A 14,919-nucleotide genomic window follows, 5' to 3' on the forward strand; every position below is an offset into this window, starting at 1 on the left:
GAGATCGCGCCACTGCACTGCAGCCTGGGCGACAGAGCAAGACTCCATCTGAAAAAAAAAAAAAAGAAAACAATAAAGCCCTACTTTTCTACCAAACTGAAAATACCTTTCTCTACCATAAATATTTTTACCTCCAGATTTTTATTAAAATAAAAGCTTTTGCTAAAATTAAAACCTGAAGGCTGGGCGCAGGGGCTCACGTCTGTAATCCCAACATTTTGGGAGGCTGAGGGAGGCTGAGGCGATTGGATCACCTGAGGTCGGGAGATGGAGACCAGCCTGGCCAACATGGTGAAACCCCACCTCTACTAAAAATACAACAATTAGCCGGGTGTGATGGCGCACACCTGTAATCCCAGCTACTCGGAAGGCTGAGGCAGGAGAATTGCTTGAACCAAGGAGGCCGGGGTTGCAGTGAGCCGAGATCACACCACTGCACTCCAGCCTGGGGAGACAGAGCAAGACTCCGTATCAAAAAAAGAAAAAAAAAAGTACTTATTTTTATATTTTTTTAGAGACAGTATATTCTTGTGTTGCCCAGGTTGGAGTTCAGCGGCACAGTCCTAGTTCTCTGCAGCCTTAAGGTCTTGGGCTCAAGTGATTCTTCCGACCTAGCCTCCTGAGTAGCTGAGATGACTGGTCCATTCCTTCACACCCAAGTAACAGAAAAACCATTTTTTAGAGAGACGGGGTATTGCTTTGTTACCCAGATTGACCCTGAACTCCTGGCTTTAAACAGTCCTTCCTCTGCAGCCTCCCAAAATGCTGGTATCCCAAGTGTGAGCCACCATGCCCGGTCTAACATTTAAAAATATTGATATTGTCATTTTTATTAAGAAAACTGAAAAAAAAAAAAAGAGTAGCTGTTTGTAAGACTACTATTTTCTCTTCATTAACTGGCCAGTGAGGTGTATGAAACCCATAAAATATTATGTGATCTGGTAATGAATACATCCTGTAGCTTCCCCAACCAAAAAGTCTTGCTACAGTTGTGATACATGTTTCTCACTCAAAATGAGGAGTCACACTGACTCACATTCTATGTCTCTATAGTTCGAGTTGTTGATATTTGATTGGTTCACAATTCCTTACAGTTTGAAAATTAGTTTCATATCACATAATTGGTTGGGATAATTAGTACGTCTTCAGCTAAACCTTGAAAAATAATATAATAATAGGCCTGGCTTCCATTGTACCTTAAACCCAGGACCAGGTACACAGTGAGAAAGTGAAATTAATAAGAATTTGTTAATGATTTATTTAAGATTGGAATCTACTAACAGGACCGTATTTATGCTACAATTTTCATTTTTTTTTTTTTTTTTTTTTTTGAGACGGAGTCTAGCTCTGTCGCCCAGGCTGGAGTGCAGTGGCCAGATCTCAGCTCACTGCAAGCTCCGCCTCCCGGGTTTTACGCCATTCTCCTGCCTCAGCCTCCCGAGTAGCTGGGACTACAGACGCCTGCCACCTCGCCCGGCTAGTTTTTTGTATTTTTTAGTAGAGATGAGGTTTCACCGTGTTAGCCAGGATGGTCTCGATCTCCTGACCTCGTGATCCGCCCGTCTCGGCCTCCCAAAGTGCTGGGATTACAGGCTTGAGCCACCGCGCCCGGCCTACAATTTTCATCTTAAACAGCACTGCAGTCCACCAAGAGCTGACAATTATTTCTGGGTGGTGACATCAGCAATTAGAAGTGGACACATCAATAAGTATAGTAAAAATTGTATATATTTACTACCAAGGAAAAGTAACTAAACATTAAACTCACATAAATTGGAATAAATAAAGCTGCTCAGAGGGAAAAGATAGCTGAAATGTTGAGACCATATGTACCTGCATTTTCAGAGATAAACCTAAATCTATCTTCTAACAAATGCTTCAAAGAGAGTAAGTATAATTGTGCTTATATAGATCTCTTAAACTTTAAGACATATGATTAACACATCCTATACTTTATAAAACAAAGGCACGAACCAACTTTTCCTTAGTATTCAAATATATATATGTGCTTTAAATATGTATTCTGATTTTCAACAATATGTTCTCGTAGATAGCCAGAAAAACAAGCCTTCTAAGTACACCTAGAAATTACGCATATCATTTTCAAAAATCTTTTCAAATCCACTGATTATATCACAGAAAAGGAAAGCAAACTCTGAAACATCAAAAATGAAGTGTGTGGAAAGACCAGGAACTAGAGGAGCAGCCATGTAACTGTTTTTTTCTATAAACTGTGGCAGTTTTCTGGTACTCAGATTCTCAGAGCTTTTGCGTGGGTCTCTGATATAGAAGATTGGTTTTGAATGGCCTCAGTGGGTTAAAAAAAGATTCAAAATGGGGAGATGAAGTGGGGATCCCTGCATAAACCAGGACTCTTAATATCCTTGGAATGAAATAAAAGAGTGTGCTAGAAACACACACACACACACACACACACACACAGAGTTTTGGTGGGGGACTGGATAAATACTTCTTTGAAAATTCATAACCATTGAATTGCACACATAGTATAAATTGCTCACATGATCGATCTGGTGAGTCTGATATTGGTCAACACAATAGAGGTTGGAAGAAATGTGTGGAATGTCTACCATGCCCCAGTGGAAGAATTATAGTAAAGTCTTCTGGTTTCTTGATCAAGGTAATGTTATATGCAGTGTAGAGAGTTGTGTAACTTAAAAACAATAACAACAACAACTCCCGGCATGCCACTGGAGCCTGAGCTCACTCCACTTGCTGAATTCTCCTTCATCTTCACTCTTTTCAAAAGTGTGTTAATCTCTCATAAACATTTTGAACCTTCGTTTCCATGTAAAAGTTGCTTCTGGTCAGGCATGGTGGCTCACGCCTTTAATCCCAGCACTTTGGCAGGAGGAGGCAGGTAGATTGTGTGAGCTCAGGAGATTGAAACCAGCCTGGGCAACATGGCAAAACCATGTTTCTACTAAAAAGAATAATAATTAAAAAACAGCCAGGTGTGGTAGTGCATGCCTGTAATCTCAGCTACTAGGCATGCTTAGGCACAAGAATTGTTTGAACCCAGAAGGTGGAGGTTGCAGTGAGCTGAGATCACGGCCACTGTCCTCTAGCCTGGGCAAGAGCAAGATTCTGTCTCAAAAAAAAAAGAAAAAGAAAAAAAGAAAAGAGTTGCTTCTGTAGACACATATTTATTGGAAGGGGATGTATAATGGATTCATGTAAGACCCAGTCAGGGGTGCTATAAAATAATCCTTTCCATTCTCCTACCTCCACCAAATTTCAATATTCCTTCTACCCTAATATGCTTTCGGTACTTGAAATAATGACATAAACAAGGCATACGATGTCCACTCATGGAGCTTATAAACTAGGAGAAAAAATACTTCAGTTATAATGTAAGAGGAGTACTATAAAATATAATAAGTTATATATTAAAATACGTACTATATACAATATAACATCTGAAATCCAGTGTCACTTGGCAGTCAGTCATTCTGGAGGAAGAGGGAATTTTACTGTGAGAACACTTTCAAGGACTGATTATGAAAGCATGCTGTAGGTGGTTCAGGGTAAAACAATACTTCTGGGAAGTGTTAAAAGGACCTAAGTCAGTCAGATGGGAAAATGTGAGTAAGGCTGAAATATTACTTTAAAGGACATAGTGACTCATTGAAATCACAGAAACACAACAAAAATATGTTTGATTAAATTAGAACATTTGAGTCAAAACTATGTTACACGTTTCAATAATCAAATCATTGCTGTCAATTTACAGTAAATATAACTATGCTTATTAACATCACATTTCATATTTCTATCAGCAAAATTCATGTTATTCTGATGACTATCTTTACTATATCATTACAAAATAACACACCTCTTTGCTAAAGAAAGAATAAGTGCCAGACACACATATCTTACAATGTTAGGAATGGTCCCAATGGAATTTCTCAGCTTCTTTCCCTGGGTACTCATTGCATTTATGGTGCTCTTATAATTACATATTTACATTCATGCCTGCTATACAAATATGGAGTCTACACTAAGAAATCCTTAAAAACTTGGTTTTCCCCAAAACATGATTTTATATATAAAATGAGATCACATCATCATTTGAGATATAAAGTGTAAATGCAGCAATAAATAAATTCCATCACATAGGTACTCTTAATCTCAAGTAGAAAGAATAGCACCAGCACAGCCATAAGAAAATGTATGGAAATTGAGCAGACATGTTTCCGTAGTGCTGGCATTTTCAACTGAGACAATTCATAGAGAGAAGAAAAAATACATCAGATAGTAAACATTTGAGAAGAGGTCAGGCACCTCCTGCAGAGTTAAAGAAGAAGATGCTAAACTGGGTTTGCAACCCCAGCCTTGAAAGTCAACTCCCACGCCCCCTGTCCTTCCCACTCCCCGCAATGTAAGAGGAAAACTAGGGCGAGAAAAAAATCCACTGAAGAAACTAGTAAGTCTTCCTCCCAGAAGAAAGTGCAGTGATGCTTCCCTCCCAGTAAGTGAAGGTAAGTCCAAGAGGTGAACAGAACCTATGAATTTTTTGGCACAAGAGATGAGAGATTTGATATTTGCATCTCAATTTGGACTTCGGTTTATCCACAGGATTCATCTACTATGTCTCTTTAAAATGAGGAAAAAGAAAACTGGAGAAAGAGATCAGCTGCAAAGTAATGCAGTTTCTTACATCTTAGCTAAGTGAGAAATGTGGAACATTTCTCTTGGTCAAGTGGATATTGCATAACGTTAGTGGGTGACATTCACACTTACACGAAATCCTGCTGAAGTAAAGGGTGAGGAAGTGTTTAAAGAGCTCAAGCTAAGCAGCACCCCACGAAGAATATTCTATCTCAAAAAAGTCTTCTAGTGTGCTTTCACTCCAGTCACACATCCGCAAGGGGCAGGAACTTAGATGCCGTCCCACAGAAGGTAGGTGACAGCAACAGCCCAATGAGTTCTACAGCACCAGAAACATGAGAGCTATTTGATCTCTTTCGCCTTCCCAAGACATGATGTAATTCTTGTTACCATTAAGCTCCCCAGGTTGAGGTCTGTCTTTCATGGAGATTAGAGACAATGTGAAAGCAAAATTAAACATTATTATAAGTTTTAAATTGCATGGCTGAACTGTTTTTTCTGGAAGGCAGCTAGGCTCACCACTATACCACCAATAAGAACTGTTTTCTTTCTAATACTTGAAGATGATAATATATCTACAGTGTCTGCCAAATATATTATTTAATAACTGAAAGGGAGAATCAAAAAGAAGGGCTTAAATTAGTGGTCAAACTTAAAATTCATGTTTATACTACACTGAGTTGAAATCATACAATGGTTTGATTACAAGTGTAACCGATTTTTTTTTTTTTTTTGAGATGGAGTCTTGCTCTGTCCCCCAGGCTGGAGTGCAGTGGCGCGATCTCGGTTCACTGCAAGCTCCGCCTCCCGGGTTCACGCCATTCTGCTGCCTCAGCCTCCCGAGTAGCTGGGACTACAGGCGCCGCCACCACGCCCGGTTAATTTTTCTATTTTCAGTAGAGATGGGGTTTCACCGTGTTAGCCAGGAGAGTCTCGATCTCCTGACCTTGTGATCCGCCCGCCTCAGCCTCCCAAAAGTGCTAGGATTCCAGGCGTGAGTCACCGCGCACCGGGTCAACTGTAACTTGATTTTAAGGTACTCATTCACATATCTATGCAAGATGAATCAACAATGGAAACAGTAAAAAGGATTAAGGCAGTCATTTTCCTCAAATCAAAGTGAGAAGTCCCTAGCCACAAGACTTTTGAGTATTTTATTCTCATTGGCAAGCTTTAAACTGTCCCAGTCTGAGGCCATTAAACATTCTATTCAGGCAACTTCCCTAGTTCAGTTTCTAGACTCACCAAACAAGTTTCTGACTCTCATTTCATATCTTCATAACGTACCAACAGATAAAGTATGTACTTATATAGACTCTGAATGTTCTAATTTCTGTGATAGTTATTTCTCATTGTAAAGTAACAAATGTACTTTGTTATTATATTTCAGTTTTATAAACATAGTGATCTGCCTGTAACAGATGGATACATGAGACAGAATGTCAGGATTTTTACCTTGATCAACTTGGCCATACCAAGGGCACTATAAATTCTCCATGGTGCTGCACCTTTGCAAGAAGTCTGGAGGGAGCCTATTAACCTTTTCCTGGGTTTGGCAGGGATAGAGTGGGGCAGCACTTTTGTGCTGTGTTCAATTTCTATAATATTCAGACTTAATATTAATTTTCTGCACGCTTGCGCTTGAGCACAAACACTGAGTTTTATGCAGTTTAAGAAATAATGTATTTTTTCTTTTTGTTTTTCACCTACCCCCTCCTTTTTCTTTTAATAAAATAAAACAAAACAAAATTTAAAGTAGCACAATATTCCTGCATCCAGGTTAATTTTTTTTTTAAAAAAAACTATAGTCCTTCGTCTCACTCATTGTTTTGGGGGCACTGTCTTTATAAATCTCTCCTAAACCACACAACGTGCACAGATAATATAATCCAAGTATTTCATAATTAAAAGAAATAATATGAGTTCGTCAGCTTGAGGACATTATTTGAAGTGTATGGTACATGACAGATGACTGATGAATGTTTCTGATACTTCTATCAAAAACCCATAGTTCCTCTCAGTGAAAACTGATAAAGCGGGGTCAACACAGAGGATGCCAGGATGATTTCATTTGCTTTCTCTCTATGTTCACTAGAATTGGTTCCCTCTTGCCTTCTCAGGAAGGCTCTTGCTTTTTACTGAACCCTCACACCATATGTGTTAGGGTCAAGGTAGGATCCTCATAGAACAGACCTATGGAGCATTAATTTCCTCACTATTTTATGCTACTTTTTTGGAACACTCAATATGGTTCTGTGTCTTAAAAAACAGAGGCGAAAACTGGTAATTTCTTATTATTTCCTGCTTTAGTTTTGTCTCTTCCTAATGAGAAAACAAACTACATTTTCATAAGATGATGAAATTTTACGTAAGTGAAAAGAAGCTCTGTGAATTATTTTAATTTTTAATAGAAATATAAAAGTAAAAAATATAAAAATACAAAAAGTAAACAATATATAAAATTCCACAGACTTTTATAGATGGCTTCATAAGTATAGAAAGCACCTACATTTTGCAGTATCGTTTTCACACCTATTTCTGAGAGCAATATTAATAAATGAAACATGAGCATACATTTCATAAAATCCAGCCATCATATCTAGTATGTGAGCAATTGCCTTTCTGCCAACGAACTTTTTTAAAGTGACTTTTTCCTCCAGAATTGAACTCTGCTGATTCTACTAAGCTCTTTCATTTTTACTGAAGATGGAAACTATTCACTCTGTATTAGAGTTATTATCAAGAAGAATGGGGCACAGGAAATATCTTCCCAACACCACTTTATTAAAAGAAAATGTTGGAGGAAATCGAAAAAGCTAATCATACAGGTATACTGAAGATCAGCTTGAAGTAATCAACACATTTTGAAATTGCTGACTCACTTTGAACTCCATGGGAGCGTACAATTTTCCAGATTTCTGACGCTACTTCTTTGACATCCACTTGATAGTGATGAATAGGCACACCTCCATGGGAGTCCGGTTTGTTGAAAGAAACCTTGGCTGTGGTCTGTGACAGCTCTATGATCTTCACTCCATAGGGACTGGATGGCACATCTATGGACAAACGAATAGAAAGAAAACATAACCAAGGGAATGGGAATGGCCATTATTAAGGCTTATGGTGTTATGAGAACTAGGACTGAAGGAAAATTGCTACCTGTATCACTTAATATGTTTGAGTTACAGAACTTCTGTAAACACCTGAATGTTCTTTTGAAATTACAAGAAAGTATGCCTGAGTCAATTTTTATTACCACAGAAAATAGACAGTAAAATGAAAATCACACTTCAATTATTGAGGGAATATGTTACTTCTGTATTTTCTATACAATATAAACATTTTATTGAGGTCCAGGAAAACGATTTTGTGTATGTTTAAAAGAAAAAAATAAGAGAGATAAAGAGGGTAGTTAAAATGTTAGAATACATAAATCAGTTATTCAACCATCACCATAAATAACGAATGGTACCTTGTGAAAATACAAAATGTATTTTCTTTGCATTCACCACAATTACATTATTAAATTGTAGGTGAGTGTTAAGTTTCAAGAAAAATGTCAGTATTATGAACTAAATAAGACTGTAAACTATTAGGTCTAATTTCATTTATATATTATCCAATTAAATTAAACCTTTAGTTGAGATATTAAAATCCTATTCCCATATTTTCAAAATAGCTATAAAATCCTTCTTGTTTTATTTTAATCTATCCACTAGTTACATTATTTAAAGTTCCATAAGGTATCTTAGGTGGACATTTAATTTAGTGTGTAATATAACAAATCGTTCCGGAAGAATTATCTCAAAGGCAGAGCAGGCAGAATTAGAAGAAAAAAATTCCAATGAGGATAGAGTTGAAAACTCTACTCCAGAAACATCCAGATTTAGAGGCACATTAATGTTAATTTCTCTATGAACCTCTTCCTCTTTTATTCCTATCACATCTGAAATAATCTTAAACTTAGGAAAGAAAACAAATATAATTTTTTTCAGAGAGGGAATATATATATATATAAAACATACAAACATATATGTATATCATATGATTTGGCTCTGTGTCCCCACACAAATCTCACCTTGAATTTTTTTTTTTTTTTTTTGTATTTTGAGACAGAGTCTTGCTCTGTGGTCAGGCTGGAGTGCAGTGGCCCAATCTTGGCTCACTGCAACCTCAGCCTCCCCAGGTTCAGGCCATTCTCCTGCCTCAGCTCCCGAGTAGCTGGGACTACAGGTGCGCACCACCACGCCAGGCTAATTTTTCTATTTTCAGTAGGGATGGGGTTTCACCATGTCGGCCAGGATGGTCTTGATCTTTTAACCTCGTGATCCATCCACCTCGGCCTTCCAAAGTGCTGGGATTACAGGTGTGAGCCACCGCGCCTGGCCTCATCTTGAATTTCAATTCCCATAATCCCCATGTGTTAAGGGTGGAACCAGGTGGAGGTAACTGAATCATGGGGGCGGTTTCTCCATGCTGCTCTCATGATAATGAATGAGTCTCATGAGACCTGATGGTTTTACAAACGGTCTGGCATTTCCGGGTTTTATAAAGGTCTGGCATTTCCCCTGCTGGCACTCACTCTCTCCTGCTGCCCTGTGAAGAAAGTGTATGCTTCTCCTTTGCCTTTCACCATAAATGTAAGTTTCCTGAAGCCTCCTCAGGAATGCAGAACTGTGAGTCAAACAAATTCCTGTCCTTTATAAATTTTATATATATAACTTGACTGATAAATATGCAGTACATGTGAATTTCAATTCTTATATCAATCAAACATTTACATAAAAATCTGCAGTTGGGGCCGGGCATGATGGCTTACACCTGTAATCTCAGCACTTTGGAAGCCGAGGTGAGCAGATTACTTGAGGTCAGGAATTTGAGACCAGCCTGGTCAACACAGTGAAACCCTCTTTTCACAAAAATACAAAAATTAGCTGGGCGTGGTGGAGTGTGCCTGTGATCCCAGCTGCTTGGGAGGTTGAGGCAGGAGAATCACTTGAACCCAGGAGGCAGAAGTTGCAGTGAGCTGAGATCATGCCACTGCAAATCCAGCCTGGGCAACAGAGAGAGACTCTATTTCAAAAATAAATAAATACAAATAAAAATAAAAGCAAAAATCTCATATGGCATTCAAAAGTCAAATGTACTTTATTTGCTAGAGTTAAAAAAGGTCACTGTAGGTCACATAAAAATATGCCTTATAAATAGTACTGGGCAAAAGCCAGGAGGACAGCTTTATGGCCTTTTATATGTGAATACTGTAAAGAAATGCCACAGTGTATATTTCAACTCTAATGAGTAACTGTAAATTATCTAGAGAGCCTATGAAGTACATTACGTTACAACTCTAAGGTTCAAAAACACATGTGTAGAATTCTGATGCATCCAAAAGTCTTAGAACTATTAAAATCACATCTGGAAATACAAATTTTAAGATACCTAAATGTTTTTAGACCTTCAAATATTCTAATAATTTTCATGTTTCCTTAATCTCCAGGTTAATCTGCATGTCTTTTCAGCTGTAGGTTTGATCCAAAATTTACTTGTAAGTTTGATCCAAAGTACAGGAGAAAGGCAAACAAATGCACACGGATCCCCTTAAAAATGCCAATTCTTCAATCTGTGCTGAGCAGCTGACTCCCTTATGGACATTAGGTCTAAATTGGATGTCATAGGCATTACACTCCAGTTTGGGGATATGTGTCAAAAGTGAAGGCAGTATATTCTGGGGAATGAGAGGGAGATATTATCCTCTTGGGCTTCCATCTTTGAATATATAGTATAAACATGATTGTTTTTACTCTGACTGCAGAAGTTGCACCATTCACCAACTGTGCACCCTGACATGGTGCACCTGCAGAGAAAGAAGAGACTTTTTTTTCTTTCAGCACAAAGCCACTATCATCAAAACATGGGCCAGTGGCTTGTCTCTTCTAACTATACAGTCCATTTTCAGATCTGCTGACACTTACTGTAGCCTTTCATTCATATTATTTTCCACTGACCTCTTATTTCTATTATTTCTTTTAAAGCAAAAGCATGCTTATGACTTTCATTCCCTTCTAAACATTTTTTACATTTTGGTTTTGTAAGTCCAACTGTCAACTGACTACTAAATTTTAAGTTTCTTGAGGAAAGAGAAAACATTTTAAAAACACACATTCACACACATCCATTTATACATGCATACAGATAGATACATGTAACATAGAACAAAGTGACTGGAATATACTAAGTTCTCAGGAAATACTTGATGAATTAAATATTTCAGTAATGAAAAATAATATACAAAGATACAGAACATGTCTAAGTGAATAGTGTCAGATGTGCCTAGAATCAACATCTCTAATTCTTCTCTTCACTTTCTGGATTGTTCTGTAATTGCCTTACCCTTGATTCCTATCTATCATATACATCACAATCAGTCAAACACTATTTTAATAATTCCTGCTTTATAATTCTTGTATCTATTTCTTCCTTCCCATTTCCTCTGTTACCTCCCAAGCCCTGGCCCTTTCTGACTTTTCCTGTAATGCCATTAGTGGCTCTTGGCTTCCTTTTCTACTGGATGTCCAATAAAAACATCAATGCATGAGGCATGCAAATGCAAAATCAATCTTTGTAAAGAACCACTCTGATCACATCACTTTCCTGGGAATGGTATTCAGGAGCTTCATTTTCATTACAACGTTAGTCTCGGTCTTTTCAGTCTCATGCTCAGGATCCTGGCTTATCTAATGCACTGGGTTTATGCAAAGATACGGATCTATTCTAAAAGACTTTCAGACACAGCTCAATATTTCAACTGAGGCTCATATCGGATGCTCAGTTTCACACACTGTTATCCTTTCATTGTTACCATATATTTCTAAACTATTTCCTAGCATCTTATATCCCAAAAATTGATGAATACCATTCACCACTCAATGAATGAATAAATGAATAGAAAACCAATTGTGCAAATACTTATTTGTTTAGTTACCTTTTCTCTTCACCTCTAATAGTGCTGGTAAACTGTTGGATTAAGAGACTGGATATGTGTGTCCTGGCAGTCTATGGATTCAAGGCCTGGCCTTGCCACTTTTGTTAACTACAGCCCTGGACAAGTCACTTAATCTTTTCACATTGCAGTAGTTTTCCCTCTCGAATGGAGATAAGAATAGTACTGCTGCTAGTGTTGTTGGAAATATCAAGTAATGTTGAGCACTTAAACCCTAGAATACGTTAAAATTCTTAGCAAATGTCAGTCATTGTACTTTTTCTATCCCTCCCTGATCATCAGCCTCCTTCTATTACATACTTTTGTATCCATTGACATGTATCAATGTTTTAGTCAAATGGTAGGTAATAGGTACAATACCAATGTTCAGCTCAGAAGTTATTGAGCTGTGTAATGGCAAGGAGTCGGTGCCATGACCTAGGAGTCAGATGGATACAATCTCTGGTGTCACTGAATGAACTTGTGTATATTAAACTCCCAGAAGTTCTTCATCTTGCATAACTGAAACTTTTTAATCTTTGTCCAACATCTTCCCATTTCTCCCACTCCCCAGCCCCTGGCAACTACCATTCTTCTCTGTTTCTATTAGTTCCACTGTTTTAGAATTCCACATATAAGTGAGATCATGCTGTACATCTTTATATCTTGGCTATCTTGGCTACTGTGAGTAATGCTTCAATGTAACCAATGTCTTGGAGAGCTATCACCTCTTGATATAACTGATAATGGAAATCTATCTTCTCATTTTCCAAGACTAAACCCTCCATCTGTGAATGACATGTCTTTTCCTTTTGTCTTCTCCAATTTTTTTTTTTTTTAATCAGATAGCTCTTCTCTTCCTTTTTCTTCTTCTTTGGAATTTTATTCTTTCTTCTCAGTCTTGTTACTGTGAATTATAAAGATCTCTTTTTTTCTTTTTTTTTCAATCCCACCCTCTTCTCAGGAAACATACTCTTCCTTTGTTCCTCGTTGCTGTGTTTCAATAGATTATTTCTAATTTCTGCCCCAACGTCTTTATTTCTAAGAATTTGATCTCCTAGCATGCATGGTTCATAGACATTAACTGTGCTCTTTTTCCACATATGAGGTTGTGGTGTTGCTGAACTTAGATCCAGAAATCTGAAGAGTCTGATTTTTGTAAACCCTCTTTCAAAACGAAGTGCTATCATAAATATTATTTCAGAATGGTGTTTTAAACTGTATCCTAGATATTTTTCTATTAACACACAGAATCAAATTCTATGATTTAAGATACTCCTGTTCATCATAAGAAATTACAGGCTAAAATCTTAATTTCCTAGACTTACTTGCTGGTATGGTTCTAAGTTACATGTAGTGAACCTAGAATGAAAAGCATGTGTATATAGTTTAGAATTGCTAGAGGGGTGTGCATGTCAGTCCCACTTTTCTCAGGAGGTGCACATGGACAAGAAGCTCTGCAGGTATGAATGAGGGAAGCATCCGAACTCCCCACTCAGCAGCCTATTCATCCAGTTTCTGGAGTGGTGTGACTGTGATTATCAGCTGAGGGGTAACCTGGCAGCAGGGCTCCCTGACCTCTAGTCCGTCATTGCAGACCTCACAGGTGGACCACGCTTATGCTATTTTGTGACCTTGAAGGTAGAATATTGGTGGCTATCTTTGGTCTTTTCTCTGCCTTTCCAGTGATTTTATAACCAGTTTGTTCTTTATAATAAATCAGTTTCTGCTTGATTTCCTCATCAATTTCTATCTGGTAAAAGTCTCAAATACTAAAAGAACTGGAACATAAGTAACTGAATTTACTAGATCCAGTCACACTATTACATGCAGTGTCACCATAATTGATTGCAACTAAGGGATTTCTATGCTGAGATAGGTTCTACCTACTTCCGTTTTGAGGGGCTACCTTACTTCCATAAGGTTTTATATACATTTTTCTTGTTTCGATTATGCTGTGGTTTGAATGCTGGCTTCCCTCCAAATTTTATATGTTGAATATATTATTAAGAGTTGGGGTCTTTTGGGATGTAACAAAGTCATAATATATCCACCCTCATGAATAAAATTAGTGCCCCCATAAAAGAGGCTGAATGAAGTATGTTCGCCCCTTTCACCATGAAAGGACACACAGAAGGCACCATCTATAAAAAACAATTTGGTTATTCCACATGCACCAAAAACCAAATCTGATGGTGCCTTGATCTTGAATTTCCCAGCCTCTAGAACTGTGAGCAATATATTTATGTTGCTAATACATTATAGAGTCTAATATATTTTGCTATAGCATCCAGAACAGACCAAGAAAAATTGTGAGCTTAATATAATATTAGAGCCCCACCTGCGATACATCTGAAATGCTGTAAATTCCTTCTCATTTCACTACTCATCTAGTTTTTACCAATTGTCAAATCCAAATTATTATTTAGATTTTTTTCACAGTATTTGACCAATTATATTTACATTTATCCTTCAAAGTAGATACACTATCTCCCTGAATAATTTTTTTTTACTTTTTTGTCCTTATAAGTCCATGGATTAAACTGAAGTAGTCCAGAGATCTGATCTTGATTTTCCCATTTTTACCTCTAATATTCTCCATAGAATCCCTCGTTGTATACCAGACAGAATGTAAATATGATGTATTATTATTATTATTATTTGAGGAGGAGGAGGAAGAGTCTCGCTTTTGTCGCCCAGGCTGGAGTGCAATGGCATGATTTCGGCTCACACTGCCACCTCCACCTCCTGGGTTCAAACAATTATCCTGCCTCAGCCTCCTGAGTGGCTGAAATTATAGGCACTCATGACCACATCCGGCTAATTTTTTTGTTTTGTTTTGTTTTTGTATTTTAGTAGAGATGGGGCTTCAACATGTTGACCAGGCTGGTCTCAAACTCCTGACCTTAGATGATCCGCCTGCCTTGGCTTCCCAAAGTGCTGGTATTACAGGCATAAGCCACCTTGCCCTGACAACATGATGAATGCTTTTAAGATCTGTAACTTAATTTCTCTCTACCTCTCTATTCACATTACCAACACGGGTCTTCTCACACAACATACCCTTCCAGTCTTCCATTAAATACCTTACTTATTAACAGTACCCATCCTTTCAGAGCATAGTGTCTATATACAAGCGTAACCTTGATGTTTCTTTGAGTCTTTCCCTTTCTTCTTCTCTGGACCTGTTTCTACTTCCTCTTTCAGACTCAGTTCAAAAGTTGACACCTTTTGAAAGCCTTTTCCAAGAACTCCAATCAGAATTCATTTTTATTCTCCCAAACCTTTGATTCATATTTCTACAGCAA

At 37.7% G+C, this 14,919-nt stretch overlaps 1 protein-coding gene across 3 annotated transcripts in view; it reads right to left on the reverse strand.

The window, feature by feature from the left end:
• Positions 1-14,919, reverse strand: part of NCAM2 (neural cell adhesion molecule 2) — a 552,904-nt gene that overhangs the window by 96,354 nt on the left and 441,631 nt on the right. For all 3 annotated transcript variants that reach the window (XM_011926523.1, XM_011926524.1, XM_011926525.1), the window contains one exon: positions 7,515-7,688. In XM_011926523.1, the coding sequence (XP_011781913.1) occupies positions 7,515-7,688 (174 nt within the window). The remainder of the gene's footprint in view (positions 1-7,514; positions 7,689-14,919) is intronic.

The sequence above is a fragment of the Colobus angolensis genome, unplaced genomic scaffold (genome assembly GCF_000951035.1).
Source record: "Colobus angolensis palliatus isolate OR3802 unplaced genomic scaffold, Cang.pa_1.0 Scaffold69, whole genome shotgun sequence".
NCBI lineage: Eukaryota > Metazoa > Chordata > Mammalia > Primates > Cercopithecidae > Colobus > Colobus angolensis.